Source organism: Quercus robur, chromosome 3 (genome assembly GCF_932294415.1).
Source record: "Quercus robur chromosome 3, dhQueRobu3.1, whole genome shotgun sequence".
Classification (NCBI taxonomy): Eukaryota; Viridiplantae; Streptophyta; class Magnoliopsida; order Fagales; family Fagaceae; genus Quercus; species Quercus robur.
In genome coordinates, this window is record NC_065536.1 from 35,472,065 (window position 1) to 35,490,267 (window position 18,203).

Below are 18,203 nucleotides of genomic sequence, written 5' to 3' on the forward strand. Positions count from 1 at the left end.
TAAATTTCAAAATTTTTAAAGAATTTAAGAATGAAATTTAAAATTTATATTAGTTATTTCGATCAACTAACATAATTTTGTATTTTAATATAATCAAATTTAAACATTGCATACCATATATATGCAAAGTATTTCTATAATTTAATTTAAATGAAAGTCTATTAAAGTTTCATTAAAATTTTGTTATTATTTAAAAAAATATTTATTTTATATAGAATTTTTAATTAATATGGACTTACTTTCTACCAAATTAAATGAAATAAGAAAACAAAAGGAATTTAAGGAACCAAATTGACTTAAGATATATGGATTAAAATAATATTTAATTAAAAAAAAGAAAAAAAAAAGAAAAAGAAAAGGGTACAGGGCGGGCGAGTCTCCGACCCACGTGGTAATTGGTGGAGAAAGAGAAAGCGGAAGGAAAAAGAGAAAAAGAGAAAAAGGGGGTGTAGAATGAAGAATTATCCACGTATTCCAGGTTTGAGGCCTTGAATCTAGCTAGCATCAGAATTAGTATTAGTATTAGAAATCTGAAAACAAGTTGTGAATGGTCCACTTCTCTCCCTCTCGTGAATGGAAAACAATGGAACGATATTTAGGCGCAGTTTTCCTCCAAAACAAACAAAGAAACAAAGACTAAAGTGATCTACAGACCATCAATATCCATTCATCCTCCTCCTCAGGCCTTTAGCTTCTCTCTCTCTCTCAACCCTGTGGCTGTGGGTGTGGATGTGGGCATGTGTATTCTGTGTATTATTATTATTATTGATGTTTTTACACATCAATTGAGTTAAATGATTCCACAACCACAACCCACTGCTTCTTCATCTTCATCTTCATCTTCATCTGCTGCTTCCCACCTCTTCTGCCCATCTTGTAAACGCTTCTTCAATCCCATCATCCATTTCCCTTTCTCCAAACGAAGAAAAAAACTACAACTATTTCTGGTTTCTATCTCTACCCATCATCACCACCACCACCACCAACAACAAAGAACAATCCTTTTCTCTTCTTCCTCCTCTAATTCCACCAATTTTAACAACAACAACAACAACAGTACTAACTTACAATCCCTACACTTACTATTACCCCTCAATTCTTATTCTTCTAAGAGACCAACTGCTAAAACCTTGGACCAAGTGGATGAATTCTCACTAGAACTAGAACAAGAGCAAGTCCCCATTCCAAACAGCAACAATTTTACCAGTTTCCAAGAAGACCCAATTGTTGACAAGCTTAGAACCCAACTGGGTGTCATTCACCCCATTCCATCTCCTCCCATCAACCGAAACATTGTCGGGTTATTCGTATTTTTCTTCTTCGTCGGTGTTGTTTTCGACAAGTTATGGACTTCCAGGAAGAGAAACAAGGACGACAAAAGGCACCTTGGTGGCGGTGGCGCTTGGCCCCAGGTTCCCACCAGCTTTTCTCTGTTTTTGGAACAGGATTTGCAGAGGAAAGAGTCGGTGGAATGGGTGAACATGGTGTTGGGAAAGTTGTGGAAGGTTTATAGAGGTGGGATTGAGAATTGGCTCATTGGTTTGCTGCAGCCTGTCATCGATAACTTGGAGAAGCCTGATTATGTGGAGAGAGTTGAGATCAAGCAGTTCTCCTTAGGAGATGACCCCTTGTCTGTCAGGAACGTTGAGCGCCGCACTTCACGCCGTGTCAACGATTTGCAGTAACTTTTCTCTTCTTCATTCATTCATTCATTCATTTTTTTTTTCTTGTCTTTCTGCTATTCAATGTTCAATATTTATGATCAAATGCTGAAATTTAATTTGTCTTTGATTGACATGTTAAAACATTTGAATTATCAAAAAACAATACTTTGATCAACAGGGTTCATTGACATGAGATATACAGCAATGTTGTATCAAACTTATTTCTAAATCTTTTGATGTCATCTAGGTACCAAATAGGGCTTCGGTATACCGGTGGGGCTCGTATGCTGCTAATGCTCTCACTGAAATTTGGTATTATCCCTATTGCCCTGCCAGTTGGTGTTCGAGATTTCGACATTGATGGGGAGCTTTGGGTCAAATTACGGCTGATACCAACGGAGCCTTGGGTGGGAGCTGTTTCGTGGGCTTTTGTTTCACTTCCAAAAATAAAATTTGAATTGTCTCCATTCCGCTTGTTCAATTTAATGGGTATGTCCACTTCTCCAACTTGATTTGTCATATAATTGTATGGCCATCATTGGTTTCCTTTGTAGTTTGTGTGCAACTAAATTAGTTACATGTATGAAGTTTCTCCTGGCATGTTTTCAAATTTGGGTTGATAACCAAATAAAACTTTGTGATGAAAGGAAATAAAGAACAAGAGAGACTCTTGAGAGAATGACAAGGGATAATTTACAAAGTGTAACAAGATTATGAAGTGTTTTGTTGCTTCTATCAATAGATGAATTGGTTGGTTTTCTATTTGCTAGAAAATTTGAGATATGGCTTTCCCCTACAATAAGGGAAAATGGGAAAAGATTAGAATTGTTATTGAAATTAAGAAAGATGAGTGACGTGACTGACTGCTTGGTTTAGAAGCAAGTTGTCAGTATTAAGTTTCTGTTGTTTGAATAGTAATATTCTTATGCCACTTTTATTTTTAAGGTCCAGGTTAGTTTATTAGGAGTGACCTTTCACTACATGTCCTATAAGAACCTCCAGGATTGCTTAAAAAAATGGTGTGCGTTTGGATTCTAATCAACTAAGTGTGAGAGAGAGAGAGAGTTCCCCAAAACTCTTCAGAGCAGTATTATCATTATAAACTTCCATAGACCTTGATATTAACAAATCTAAACTCTACTATTGACCAAGAAAAGTTTACCAGCCAAGCAGTGTTCTCTTTAGGATCATGTGAGTCGGCCTTGAGCTCCTTAGTTGCTTGAATTGCTATTTTTTTTTAATTAAAAAAATAAAAAGCATTACAGTTTTAATTAAGGATCTGTTGACTCTTCACAGTTATATATAAACTTTTTTATCTTGTCAGAAGAACTCCTATTTTGTATAATTAGGTGGCATCCCATTGGCATTTCTTTAATTAATTTACTTATGGAGAGGAAAATTCCAGCCAAACAAGAGTTCAGAATATTGCTAATGTCCTTATATATATATATATATATATATATATATAAAATAGGAGAGAATGTTCATTATAGCCCACTTGTTTCTGGAAGACTCCAGAAGCCCCAAATGCATCTCTCTGTTTGAGACTGGAGTCCTTTTGGCTGATATTTTGGCTAAGGAGGGAATTTTTAGTTCTAGTTTTTTTGTTTATCACTCTTCTCCTCCTTATTGTATTATGTACCAACTTTTGGCTGATGCATGGGGTGTTTGCTACCCCAGACGTTGTATTTCCTAGCTTTCATTTAATTCAAGTTCCGGTTTACCCAAAAAAAAAAATAATAATAAAAAATAGAGAAAAAATGCTTACACGTTATCTATCTATGTGAGTCTTTTTCTTTTCATGGGTGATGTCTCTGAAGCAGAAACTTATCAAAAAATAAAAAAAATAAAAAAGAAGATTTAACTTGCTGCTAATAAGTTAGAATCTCAAGAATATATTTAGTTTAATGAGTAGATCTATATTCTTTCTCCATTAATTTCTCTCTCATGAAGATTCTGAGAATGATTCTTCTGTTTATCCTCTCCATTTCATACCATTGATCTGTTGTAGATGTCCAAGTCTAGCACTAATTGTCCAACTTATAAAAAGTTCTATTAATAGTTTGGGGTTGGCTCATTGCATGGTAAAAGTTTGTTTCATTTGGTATTGGTATAAAGTAATAAAGAAGGGGAATATTTTAAAGCTGAGAAACCTGTTCAGTTGTAAAAAAAAAAAAAAAAAAAAAAAAAATTAAGATATGTCCTTTTAAATTAATATTATGCAGTCCATCAGTCTGATTAACATGATTGAAGGAAACAGAAAGCCAGCTGAAGTTACAGTGCATCTGTTTTTTCAAAACATGTCCACCCATCTGATAACATTTGCTAAGTCTTCTTTACCTTGGAAGACTGAGCTTTTTGTATGGATGGGTAGAATTACCTGTACTTGTCAAATATTAAATTAATATTTGATACAATTTGTGATTGCATCCATCATGCATAGTGTTACATAATTGTCTGTATCTAGCTACAAGCTGTTTTACATGATATCGAAGATACTAATGCATGTTTCCTTCTTCTTTTTTTTCCCCTAATTTTGTGCGTGCATTGGGCAAAATCAGCAATTCCTGTTCTCTCAATGTAAGTGGACTTTGTCTCCCTTGGTCATTATAAATTGTAGCATATTCTGCTTGCAAATGCAATTATTGTAGTCTTTTTTGCTTAGATTTATAATTTATTTCTGTTTTTTGTTTTAAATGGTATTATTTGCTTCCCATACTGATTTGATTAATCTAGGAAGGAAATAGTTCTTTTGGGGGCTCCACTTGCATATGCTTCATAATTCTCATTTATATATCATAGGATTATAATTTATGATTGTATTCTTGTCTTTGAAAAACCAAATGAGCAATAACTCTCAGAGCACTTCAAGTTGCATGAAAGATCAGCTGATTTCTTCAATTCTTTGGAAATTATTATCCTTATGATTTTTTTTTTCTTTTGTTTACTGTTTTAAATGCTTTTTCTTCATGATTTAGCTGTGAAATTTCAAATCCATCTCTCATGTAGATATTTACATGTGTATGTGTGTGTGTGAGAGATATATAAATATAATTGGTCAAATCCATTAATTGAATTTACATAAAAAAAGTCCAGTATGACTTGCTACTAGTTTTTATGCAACCGATCACATCAGTAAAATTGGGTGAAATCTTATACTTGATGGTATGTTTTAACATATCATCACATCATATCAAACTCTCTCTCTCTCTCATGATTGGGTGATTGTAGCGGTATTCTTCTGTTGAATGTGTAAGAGTTTCCCAGTAATACGTAAAGGCATAATCTCCTCCATTAAATTTTCTGAAAACTTCATATATACTCTGGAGTTGCATCATCCATTTCTTTTGCCTTCGTATGCCTGTTATACATATTGTCCACTATTTGACTTATTCTTGACCACATTTTTCTAGGTTTTTGACAAAACTTCTCACTGAGGATTTGCCTCGGCTTTTTGTACGTCCAAAGAAGATTGTTTTAGATTTTCAAAAAGGAAAAGCAGTTGGTCCTGTTGCAAATGATTTTAAACCAGGAGAAATGCAAGAAGGGAACAAAGATTTTACTGGAGAATTGTCAGTGACTCTTGTAGATGCGCGGAATCTTTCTTATGTTTATATTGGTAACAATTATATCTCTTTTTTCCAATGAGAATTCCAGTTTTCTTTATGAATTAATGTTAAACATCCACATTTGTTTTGTAAAAAATGTTAATATCATATGGTATGTGAACATGATCCTTTGATTCGTTTCTATGTCCTATTGTCTCCATTTCTTGTCAGGCAAAACAGATCCATATGTTGTTCTAAGCCTGGGAGATCAAAATATACGTAGTAAAAAGAATAGTCAAACCACAGTCATTGGGCCACCTGGTCAGCCAATATGGAATCAGGTGAAGTTTTCTGGTTATTTTAATTAAAATATGTGCAAGAAGCTATTCATTACGTCATCCTACTTTATTTTAATCTGAAAGCTGTAGAACTACTATTGATCGTGTATATGTGACTTTTGGCAGGATTTTCATATGCTTGTTGCAAACCCTAGAAAACAAAAATTGTACATCCAAGTAAAGGATTCTCTAGGATTCACAGATTTGACTATTGGAGTAGGGGAGGTAAGTTATTTTTTTCTTCAAGAAATTTTAGATGGCTGTGTAACTTAATTAATTAACATATTAGGTAATGTAATTATGAGGTTGTCAAGTGAAATTTTAACCTAGTTTCTTAAATAGGACTACTAAAAGCCCTTATGCCATTGCCATCAACATCAACATGCTAAATGAAACCCATTTTTTCCATGTAGCTCTAATTTCTATTATGTATATTCATATGAGTGTGTTAAAAAAAAAAAAAAACTACTGTAGAAACATATATAACTAGTATGCTAATACTATACTATCCAATGTTTTGAAAACCAGACTGCCTGGTCCGATTTGATTAACCATGAACTGGTTTAATGGCTGGATTTTTTAAGCATAAAGAATCAGATAGTGCAAATAAGTTATTAGAATCATTTGAACCGTTGTTGAACCAGCTGGTCGGTGACATTGTTTGTGGTTTAACTATGGCTCAGACCAATTATCTATTTTTGGAAAATGTGTAAGTGGAATTTTCAAGGTTGAACTAAGGTACAAAGCCCTCCATGTCTTACCTTACAAGCTAATCACTAAGCAACACATGCTTTCTGATACATTTAAATGAAAAACTAATATGTTCAAAGTTAATTTAAAGGGGATAGGTATATTTATTGGGGGATTAAGGACAGGTTAAAAAATTGCTAGTTAATATGGCACATACCAATAAAATAAATAAGCTTTCCCCTTACTTTGTAATTAACCCTTTTTAAAAAGGAAAATATATAATTTTATGGTGAAAAAAGATTATAACTAAAATCATATACTTTAAGTGTGACTTTATGTACTTGACATGACTGAATGTGAAACTTTGAAATTTTTTGTTTGTTTATACGATTATGTTTTGTACTTGAAGGATTAATTTCTTGAACCTCTCCATTTTCCAGCCTTAGAATCTTGAACCTCTTCATTTTCCACTTCTTTAATTTCTTTTTGGGAAACTTAGTCACCAATAAAAAAAAAAAAAAAATTTCCATAGAAATTTGAAATTGACATTGCGTTTGAGGATGTAATATAGACCAACAGTATTGAGTTTATGCACAAACTTGACTGCATTCATGGAGAAATTGATAAGGAGAGTTTTAATTAGAGAATATTATAGGCTAACTTTTTAAACTTTCCTATCTGCATCTGATATAATAATATTTCCAGATTGATTTGGGATCTCTCCAAGACACTGTACCAACAGACAAAATTGTGGCCTTACGAGGAGGTTGGGGACTGTTTAGAAAGGGGTCTTCTGGGGAGATACTACTTCGGATGACATATAAAGCTTATGTAGAGGATGAAGAAGATGAGAGGACTGAGGCAGATTCCATTGATGTGGATGCTTCGGATGATGAATTGTTTGATTCTGATCAACCGAATGGTACTTATGAGAAGAGAGGAGATTCTTCAAATGAAACAGATAAAGAATCTTTTATGGATGTTCTAGCAGCATTGATTGTGAGTGAAGAATTTCAAGGGATAGTCTCATCTGAAACAGGAAATACCAAAGTTTTGGATGATGTCTTAACTAAAGGGTCGACAATACCAAGACCACGTGGTCTTAATGCTGAATCCATCCCCTTGAATAACATTGATGATTCTGAAGGTTCTAGAGGTGTTTGTTTTAATATGAACTCTCATATGCGGTTAATATTAACAGTTCACTATTTATGATTCATTTATGCTGTGTGTGCTGATGACTATCAAAAACTGCCAATTGCAGGATCAGCCTTACTTTGGCTTGCTGTCATTACGTGTATATCAGTGATAATTGCTGTCAATATTGGTGGTTCAGGTTTCTTCAATCCTTGATATGCAACGGAGCTTGCAAAGAAGTAGCTTTTAGTGCTTCTTTTAACAAGTAATTCTTGAAATCCCTTTCCACTTTATAATTCTGCCTTGATATATCTTTATGGTTGCATGCGGGCACTGTTATCCCTTTCAAGTACTTGCTTTCCCATTGAGCAAAAAAAAAAAGTGTCCATAGTGTGGGTTTCTGTGCTGTAAAATTTATATGATTGCACCTTAACAAAGACTTCACTTTGTTGCACTCTTTAAACTGCAACTTTGAGTTTGGAAGTTTTTTCACAAGTGAGTTGTGTCGTGATCTGTTGAACCATTTCACTGGTGATTATTGTGGTTATTTTTATGGACCTATTTATTTCTGATTGACTACTTGTTAGGAGACAAGGTGATTTTAACCTGTTTTTGAAGTATTAAATCTTAGTTTTTAAACCTCATCCAGGCATCAACTTGGTCAAGGGATTGGGTCACTGGGTCATTGGTTGAACGGCTAGATCAATGGTTGAACCTGATATTAGAGAACTGTCATTTCTTTTGATAAATTGTTACAAGTAGGGGAGGGGGGGATTTGAACTATGTTTTTTTCATCATAAAGGAGACTAGTCAATATCACTAAAATACAAGGCTCTTGGTAGAAAAGTATCATTTCTAATATAAATATAATTAGAAAGATGTTGTAAATAGTTATTATCAAATTGCACACTGTTGATTGAATTATGAAAAACAACAAAAAATAAAAGAAGAGGAAATTTGTGTATGCAAAGTGATGTTCCAGTTGAAAATATAGCCATTTGCTATGAAGTTTATTTGTGATTTTGGTTTAGTATCTTGATTAATTCAGCTAAAATAGACTTACTTCTCAATGAAATTTCCTTGTTTGGTTGCAGGCTATGCAACTTCCTTTTCACATCTAGCAATGAACTCACCAAATGGTACATTTTCCAATTGGCTTCTATTATGGTTTGTTTGGATGGAGGGGGAGTGAAGGGGAGTAGGGTAGAGTTAGCTAAAAATAAGCTAATTTTGTGCTAAATCTACTCTACTCTCTCTCCCTCCCCTCAATCCAAACGGACCATTAGTATTTACATTCTGTAAATTCATGGTTACTGGCAGAGAAAATGTTCTGTTGGCGGTAGAGGAAAGTTTTGGCCTCTTTTTGTCATGACCCATAGCAAGTGTATATGACCGTGTACCTCTATATGTATATTCATTAATCATATGACAAAATTCATTAATCATATGACAAAATACTGAAGGGGGGTAAAAGTTATTTTTGACCCAAAAAGAGGGAGGGAGGGAAAAATTAATAATTGTTGGCAGCAAATTGTTTCTCTTTAATAAATGTCTCTCTTTACGCAGCTGCAAAGGATTATTTTTCCTCTCTATGAGAATAATTTGGAACACACAGTCTTGTTCCTTTTAAAGAGAAAAATACCATTTCAAAACGAAAATTCGTTAGGTTGGGGCATATGATGCTTGTGCCATTTAAAACATCCTCTTCATTCCTCGTGAAATTGAATCCTTTTAAAAAATATGAATTTTTGATATACATTAAAAACTTTCTTTACTTAAGAGAAGATTTGAACCCATACTCTCATTTCAACCGTCCCACGTTTTTGGGGTCTTTCCAAAGTAGTATTAATTAGTTTAATATGAACTAGGCATCATATGTGGGAATCATAGTTCAAAAAAGATTTTGACTTAAAAGACCACGCCGTGGTGGCCTATCTACTCCAACCAAACATGCCCCTCAACCAACCACATCGTTCTTACTAGTTAGGTCAGCCTCACTGTCTAGGCTGCCTTCATTACCAAGTTGGGTTGCTTTACTAGCAAGGTGCAACGCCTTCACCAACAAGATTTGTAGACACTCTATTTTACATCCATAATTTAATTTTAATATACTCCAAAATCATGGTTGCATTTTAGTCACTAACTCATGCATTACATGTCATAAAAACGATCATGAGGTTCCAACTATCACAGTAATATGCTTGGTTTCTCAATTAGACAGCCAGATCAAAAGATATTGCAAGATAGGGTGAGCCCCATCACACTAGATTAATGGAAATTAATTTCATCACATTGGATTAATGGAAATTAATTTTGATTGGTTACTAATTAAAGTTAATTAAGTGAATTTTGTGATTGGTTAAGCCTTTTTCTTAAGGCGTGATTTGTTGCATCAAATTAAAACAAAAAAGCTGATAAATATTAAGTTTGGACAGATAAAGTGATTTTTTAAAGTAATTATCATTGAGATAATTATTTTAAAAGCCAACCTATCATTTTAGTGAAATATAGGTTCAAAACACGTCCAAATAAATTTTAAATTCAGAAAAACGCTGAAAAATGTCAAAAATGGAAAAAATTGAAACTTAAAGGATTTGCCAAAGTGCAAAATCAGCACTTCAAGTGTGCCAATCGTCACTTGTGAAGTGCTGATTGGCATAGGTTCAGCATATTCTTTTGGGTCCGTTTTTATGACTTTTTGCTAATTTAAATCCGTTTTTTGAAAATAAAATTCATCCATTTCGTAGTTGCTGACTTTTTAAGCTGAGTTAGCAAGTCATTAATCCCTTTATAATTAGAAGGGAACACCCATCATTCAGCACCTTTAATTCCCTTAACTTTGGAGAGACTATTGACGCTCTACCAAAATTCTGACATTCCTTAAATCATAATTTTCTGTAGGCATCACTCTTCAAGCTTTTCTCCATTGTTATTGTTCCCTTCTTAGAGATTGGAGAGATCTTTCAAGATCTCTCACATTTCTAAGGAGATTCTTCTTTTCTTTTCTTCAATTAATTCATGCAGGTATAGTAGGAATTAAATTTATTTCACATGTTTTGATGTGTGTACATTCACATGTTTATAATTGCCATGATTAGTTTCACTTGTTTATAGTTGCCATGATTAAATTACTCACATGATAAATTGGATACATGAATCTAACATTGTCCATGCCTCAATGTAAAATTTAATCTTAGATCTAAAATTAATTCTTTGTTTAGATTCTATACATCTATCTTTTTATGTTCTATTTTTTTTGTTAATAAATCAGATATGATTCTATTAAAAAAATCATATATGAAATCTATTTTCATAAAAGTGTTATATTTTCATATAAAAAATCTGAAATCTATTTTCATATAAAAAATCAAATTTGAAATCTATTTTCATATTAAAAATTAGATCTAAAATATCTTTCCTAGATTCTCTTTTCCCTTAATAAAAATCAGATCTGAAATCTCTTTTCATAAAAACATTCTTTTTCCTTAATAAAAACCAGATCTAATTTCTTTGCATAAAAATTATTCAATTTCTTTAATAAAAAAAAACACATCTAATGCTTTCTAAAAAATAATAAAACGTTTCTTAGTAATAAAATCAGATCTATTTTTTTAATTTTTTTTTATAAAAATATATTTTCTCATATATAAATTATAGATCCAATTTTTTGTTTTTGTTTTTGTTTTTGTTTTAATCTCTTAGAAAAATATCTGAAATTCTCTTTCAAAAAACAGATCTATGAATCTAGGTATTTATTTTTAGATCTAGGGAAACTAACAATTAAGGTTGTAATTTAGCATTAATATATTCTTTGATTGCTTGTGGGTATATGAATGGCCATCTTTAATGTAGATGCCCCCTGGCGGTCGACCACCCATCATGGCAACGCGGGTGATTGGAATTGAGTTGATTTTAACCTATTATTCACCAAAGGTAAGTGAGGTCGCCACCAATCATTGAGTTTTTTCTAAGGTGTGATTGGTCACCTGACTCTATTTGATTTTATTACCAATACTAGGCTAAGAAAAATGGTCGTTTTTCCTAATTTAATGTGGATGGCAAAAAATCTTGACTCTTGAGTTCGGAAATTCAATTACGTATGGGGAAGGTATTAGGCACCCCATAATGCCTGTTCGGAGATAGTCAATTGTTTTGGTAAAATCTTAATTTTTGAACATTGGCTGTTGAAAACAAGATATTGGCGTTAGCTTTCATGGCTTTAAAAGAATTGGGTTTTGAGGTTTGCTTTTGGAAGATTTGTGGTCTCTATCAATGCTTTACTAGCACATTTGGAATTGTTGCCAAATTTCCACAACAAAAATCCAGCTGCATTCGCCTTAGGTGCGTCATAGCACATAAAACACTATCCCTACCAAGCTTTCGTGGTGAGAATATGGCAAAATGATGTCCCATTTTCATGGCGAAAATCTGGTAGAGTTTTACGTTTGGTGTGCTATGGCGCACCAGTAGGGTTTTGTGCTTGTGTATATGGGACGCATTAGCATGTTCATGATCAGGCGAGTCGAAACTTACCAAACCATCAAACATGTTGATGCAAGTCGCATATACGGGGAAACCAATGCCACTAGCTGACATGGATCGAGACAAATACACTGTGATGATCATGCACACAATGTAGCATGAATATGCACCTATAGTAGTCGCCTTGAGTGCATATCCACACTCCTAGGTTAAGAGCACCTATAATCACGAGAGAGTTGCTCTCCTAATCATGTGAGTCCATCATACAAAGTGCATGACCATCTTTAAACAAGCAGACATATATGAATATATATATATATATATATATCATGCACAATGCAAGCACACAAAGCAGGAAATTAAACCAGACATTGCCAGCGTTCTAAGGGTATGGCCTAGCAAGGTACAAGATAAGTAAATCAGACATTGTCATACCCAAGGAACGCGGCCCAAGCAAGGTACGAGAAAGATAAAATAGATATTGCCTACTGTTGAGGACAAATTTTTTACACCACATGGAATTTATTTCATTGGCAACTCGCACCACATCAACAAATTATGGATTTTGGAAAAACCTCTTTCAAAGCCCAAAGAGCCCATATTCACAAAATGACACTTGAAGAGCCACATTTGATCAGCAGACCTTCAATGAATTTGGTCGACTGTAAGATTGCAAACCGTCAATAAAATAGGCCTTCAGTAACACTGACGACTGTTACGCACATTAATGATCTAGCCTTAAATCCTTTCCTTAACAAGGTTTGAACGTTATGGGCTCTAGCAGAAAGCCTTGGATAGCTAAGCTGGCTGTTGTGAAGCCGTTACAAGACTTTAAACAAAAATATAATGGCATTCAACAAGCTATTCAAAGCCTCCAACGTCTAGCACAATAAATGGCCCGAGCATTTATTCACAGACATGCTATATAAGGTAAACAACAACAAGTAAGCAGGGGATCTATGCATACACTTACACACTATACTTAGACTATCTCTTACATGATTATGTTTCTCAAGAAGATAAATTGACTTAAGCATTGGAGGCTCCCCTGGGACCTCAGGTGCCCTCTTACATTATTTCTTTGAAACAGGTACTGACGGTCGTCCATACTTGTGATGAGGAGCATACTGATGAGCAGCAATTTTCTACTTCATCAGAAGCCTATGGTCCAAAACTCATGGCAATATTATCTCATCAAAGCCTATGGTTCAAGCTCATGGTACAACATCTCATTTTCGGCTTATGATCCAAGCTCATGAGTCTCATCGGGAGAATTTTGGGAGTTGTGGTTTAGAGGGCCAAGAAGTATGTTTAGTAGAGCTCCAGCGGTTCAAGGTTGATAAAGGAAACATGTTACTTGGCATGTCTTCCCTAATTCCTTGAACTTTAACTGGTCAATGTGCAATAGGTAGTATCTAGTAAGTTTCTCATATCACATAACACTTAAAATGATAAAACTCCCCATGCTTTTTACATAAAAATTAATGTTCATCATATAATATAAGTTTAAAAATGTAATTATATTATTTAATATAAATTATATTATTATTTTCATTTAAATCAATCCCAAGCCCATGGCTAAATCTATATTAATACGAATGCTCTTGGAGGGCGGTTTGCCGTGATATGACATTACACCGTAATATTACTTTATTGTAATCTTTCATTAATGTAATCTTAACACAAAAATACAACATTACATTGTTTAGGAAGGTGATGAGACTAAGATGATGTGATATATTTTGTAATTTTAAAATATAATAATGTTAGAAAAAATAAAATAAATCAAAAACCTTAATGTCACATCATTATAATGTGCATTATATCAAGAGCACAACACATCGAACCAAACACCTCCTTAGTATTTTTGCTTTCAAAGTACCAAAAAGAGTGGTACTAGGGCCATGGTCCCTTAGCTTTATCAAAATTTCCATTAATTGAATTGAAATAGTGTTAGCAAATTAAAAAAAAAAAAAGGGAAAATTGCACTTTACCCACCTGTGGTTTGGCCCGTTTTAACAGTGCCCACCCATGGTTTAAAAATTATCACTTAACCCACTTGGAGTGGCCTCTGTTAGACCCCCGTTACCCACTTTTGCCATTTCTGTTAGAAAATCCCACTTACTATATAAGCCAAAATTAATACCCAAATATAACCCTAAAAAAGAACGAGCTCTCTCCCTCTCTCTACCTTAGAATCCCCAAAAATCCCTAAACCCATAATTCCTTTCTCTCTTTACCTTGATTGCCAAAGTGAAATCCGAATACTTCCAAGTAAAGAGGAGGTGTACTAAAGCTTAGGTTTTCCTTTATATCAAGATCCCTAAAAATCCCCAAACCCATTTCTCTCTGTACTCCAATTACCAAAGTGAAATATGAACATGTCTTCTTCAAGTTATGTCTCGGGTTCTAGTCAGCATTCATGTTCTGCTGACCATTGTCGGCTATGGATTGCTTTGACCTTGAACAATTTTGGGAGAAGGTTTTATGGATGCAGTTACTATGATGTGGTGAGTAACAGTTGGTTTTCAGATTTTTTTTTTCCTTTTTTTTTGGTTTCGTTGGTTTTCTAGTTTTGTTGGCTTTATGAATAACCCTAATTTGATTTTGTTTGTAGGATGATGAACTTACTTGTAAATACTTTAGGTGGTTGGATGACAAAACATGTAAGCATGGGTTTGAAGTTGCACCCATTGTCCTTGCAAGATTCAGTATGTACAAGAATCAAGCAAGAGTTGCATAGGAAAAGGAAAATAAGGCTAATGATAGGGAAACAACAACTATTGAGAGGGAAAAAGTAGCCAAGCGAAGGGAAGAAAAAACTAGGGTAAGAGAGAGGATAGCTAAAGAGAAGTTACAGAAGTAAAAATTTGCACTTGTTGTGTCAAGGAGGTTTTTTGCTATTTTTTTTTGTGTTTTCTAGTAGGATGGGAGAATTTGGAACAAAGCTATTGAGTCTTCCCTGAAGGCAAGTTGTTGTAGTTATTGTATAATTTTGGGTATTACCACTTTTGACAAGTGTATTCCATGTATTTGGTACAATGTGATGTTGTTGTTTATTTGAATAGAGTATGCAATGTGTTCTTTATGTAATCTGTTCTTGTTTATGTAATGCTGTCTTATTTATGTAATGTGTAATGCTGCCTTGTAATGTGTTCTTTATGTAATGTGATATTGTAATTTGAATAGAGCATGCTGCCTTGTTTGTATAATGTGTAATGTTGCCTTGTAATGTGTTCTTTATGTAATGAGTTCTTGTAATTTGAATAGGGTATGCAATTTGTTCTTCTTTATATAAGGGGAAATTGCACATGCACCCCACAGGATTTTGTTTACATTAAATGAAGAAGCATAAATAAGTATGTTTTAAAGCAAGAGTACCATTCCATACATATATAATAAGCATTGTTCAAAACAAGTGGACTCCACCTAATATTAATGGCTAAACACTGCCAAAGTACTTCAATAATAGGTGGTTATGTCCCCACTAAAATAATAGCAAAATAACTTTACAGTAGAAAGTTATGCACAATAACAAAAAAAGTAAAGTAAAGTTTCGGCTTACACATTCTCTAATCTTTATTTCCCAAAGACCTTGCCCTTGCCCTTGCCTCTGTCGTTGCCCTTATCCTTATCCTTGCCTTGCATACTATCCCCTGTTGAGAACATTGCATCAGATATCTTAGCTCTTAATCCACCTCCTCTCCCATACGAGAACAGATGATTGCTCCTAACTACCCTTGGTGGTAGTGGCAGAGCTAGGAATTTAGATCAGGGGGAGCAAGATTAAAAGACAAGATTGGAAGTAAAAAATTAATCTAAAAAAATTAATCAATATTAATAACAAAATAAGTAAACAACTATATGATAATGTATTTGTCATAAAGAATCTAACATAAAATGTAAACTTGAATTTATTTTTTCACACCTAGCTTATTTTACATAATTGCCCTCAACGATTTTTCATATTTTGAAACCGTTGCATGATTTCTTCACACTCAATAGTCTTGAATATATCTTTCTCAATATATGTGACTAAACAATCGTTCATCCACCGATCTCCTATTCGATTGCGTAATCGATTTTTAATTATATTCATTACTGAAAAAGCTCTTTCAACAGTAGCTATTGCAACTAGTAAGATCAATGCCAAAGTCACTAATAAGTAAAACAATGGATATGAAACATTCTTTTTCATTTCTACCATATTTTCAGCAAGCTATCCAATTCCTTTAAGTGCTGAAAACTCTTCAGTGGACCGCATGTCATGGATGTATGTCTCAAGTTGGTTATCCAAGAAAGAAACTTGAACTGTTGAAAAATCACTTGGATAAAATTGAGCAAGCCGAATCAATTTCTCCTTGTTGAATGCTGAAAATAAGTTATCTGGGTTCAAACACGCAACACAAAGTAATCATTCAAAATTTTCAAAACGACTATTAATTTCCTGAAGTTGCATATCTATAACAGTATAAAAAATCTCCACTTGATAATGATGTGAATTTTTCATGTTTTGAGCTTTTCATCATGGCCAAGGTTGATATAAATCATCTAAATTAGGAACATCAATATTATTTTTTGCACAAAATGCAGAAACCTCCTCTAGCACCCATCATCTCTCATGACATGTAAACGTTAGTTTGAAATGTCAACCAGCTTTATAGCATTCATGATATTTTGATCTTTTCGTTGTAATGCCTGTGACAACTCATTACTTATGCCAAGCACACCTTTCATCAAATGTAAATCAAACACGAATTCAAATATTTGGAGTAAACCAATTAAAATATTTGCTTCTGCTCTCTGATTAGAATCTAAACCATCTTTTATAATAGTTTCAATCACATCAATTACAGAAGAAAACATATGAATAAGATTAACAAGTGCACCATAATGAGAACTCCAACGTGTATCTCCAAGTCTTTTTAGACTCATTTCTTGATTCAAGCCACGAGCAGTTGAAATTTCATTATTTTTTTGTGCTTCTATAACTTCAGCATTACGTTTGCAACCAAGTTAAAAAAGGTTGCAATCTGGATGTGATTTTTTGCTACTGCAACTAATGTTAGTTGAAGCTGATGTGCAAAGCAATGAACATAATAGGCAGAAGGATTATCTTTCAAAATAAGAGTTTTTAGTCCATTTAACTCACCTCGCATGTTGCTTTCCCCATCATAGCCTTGTCCCAACAATCTACTAATGCTTAAGCTATGTTTATTAAATACTTCCTCAATTGCACTCTTTAATGTCACTGTTGATGTATTATTAACATGTGTAATGCCTAAAAAGCACTTATTCACATGTCCCAATTTGTCCACATAGCGCAAAGCAATTGCCAATTGTTCTTTAGTAGACATATCACGTGATTCATCAACTATAATAGCAAATAATGCGTCTCCAATATCTTTTATAATAGCATTTATTGTCTCAATGGCTACAACATTTGCTATTTCTTTTTGGATATCAGGAAAGGTCATTTGATGATTTTTAGGAGCATTTTCAAGGACTACCTTATCAATTTCTTCATTGTGATTTGCCAGAAACTGTAATAATTCAAGAAAATTTCCTTGAATATTGGAGTCTTTAGATTCATCATGGCCACGAAATGCTAATCCTTGCCGTTGTAGAAAACAAATACAATCCACTAATGCATTCAAACCAGTCCGATATTCCTTTTTCTTAACATTTGATTGCTTGTTTATAACTGCTTGAATACTTTGTCTTTGGTTTAACAAAGCTTCACATTTTCTTTGAGCTATATTATATGCACTATTGTGATCCCCAACGTGATTTTGTAATTTCTCTTTTTTTTCTTTTTTTTTTTCAATCCTTCAGTAACAAATGAGTCTCCCCCTCCTTGATCATCAGTATCAGGTCGAAATAGATAACAATATAGACAATATGCAACATCTTTCGTAATGCTATATTCCAACCAACTAGGATATTCTTTGAATCACACTGGATTAAACTGACACTTTGTTTTGCCAAATTGACTTTGTGGAAAATCACGATCAACTGGTTGACAAGGTTTATTTTGTAAATAATGCCTTCTAATTTGATCTCTATCATTTGGATGATAGTTAGAAATTTTTATTCTTAAACTAGGATCCGTGGGAAGATTTGCAACATCTACTTCGATATGACAAAATACTGAAAGGGGGTAAAAGTTATTTTTGACCCAAAAAGAGGGAGGGAGGGAAAAATTAATAATTGTTGGTAGCAAATTGTTTCTCTTTAATAAATGTCTCTCTTTACGCAGCTGCAAAGGATTATTTTTCCTCTCTATGAGAACAATTTGGAACACACAATCTTGTTCCTTTTAAAGAGAAAAAGACCATTTCAAA

At 33.6% G+C, this 18,203-nt stretch overlaps 1 protein-coding gene across 1 annotated transcript; it reads left to right on the plus strand.

Annotated features, from left to right (window-relative positions):
- Positions 1-439: 439 nt before the first annotated feature.
- Positions 440-8,942, plus strand: LOC126717915 (tricalbin-3). The gene is made up of 9 exons (XM_050419899.1): positions 440-1,681; positions 1,912-2,153; positions 4,226-4,244; positions 5,078-5,283; positions 5,444-5,553; positions 5,677-5,775; positions 6,946-7,396; positions 7,505-7,642; positions 8,472-8,942. Exons 1-8 carry the CDS (start codon positions 795-797, stop codon positions 7,591-7,593), a joined length of 2,103 nt encoding a protein of 700 aa, XP_050275856.1. The 5' UTR covers positions 440-794; the 3' UTR covers positions 7,594-7,642; positions 8,472-8,942.
- Positions 8,943-18,203: the final 9,261 nt, after the last annotated feature.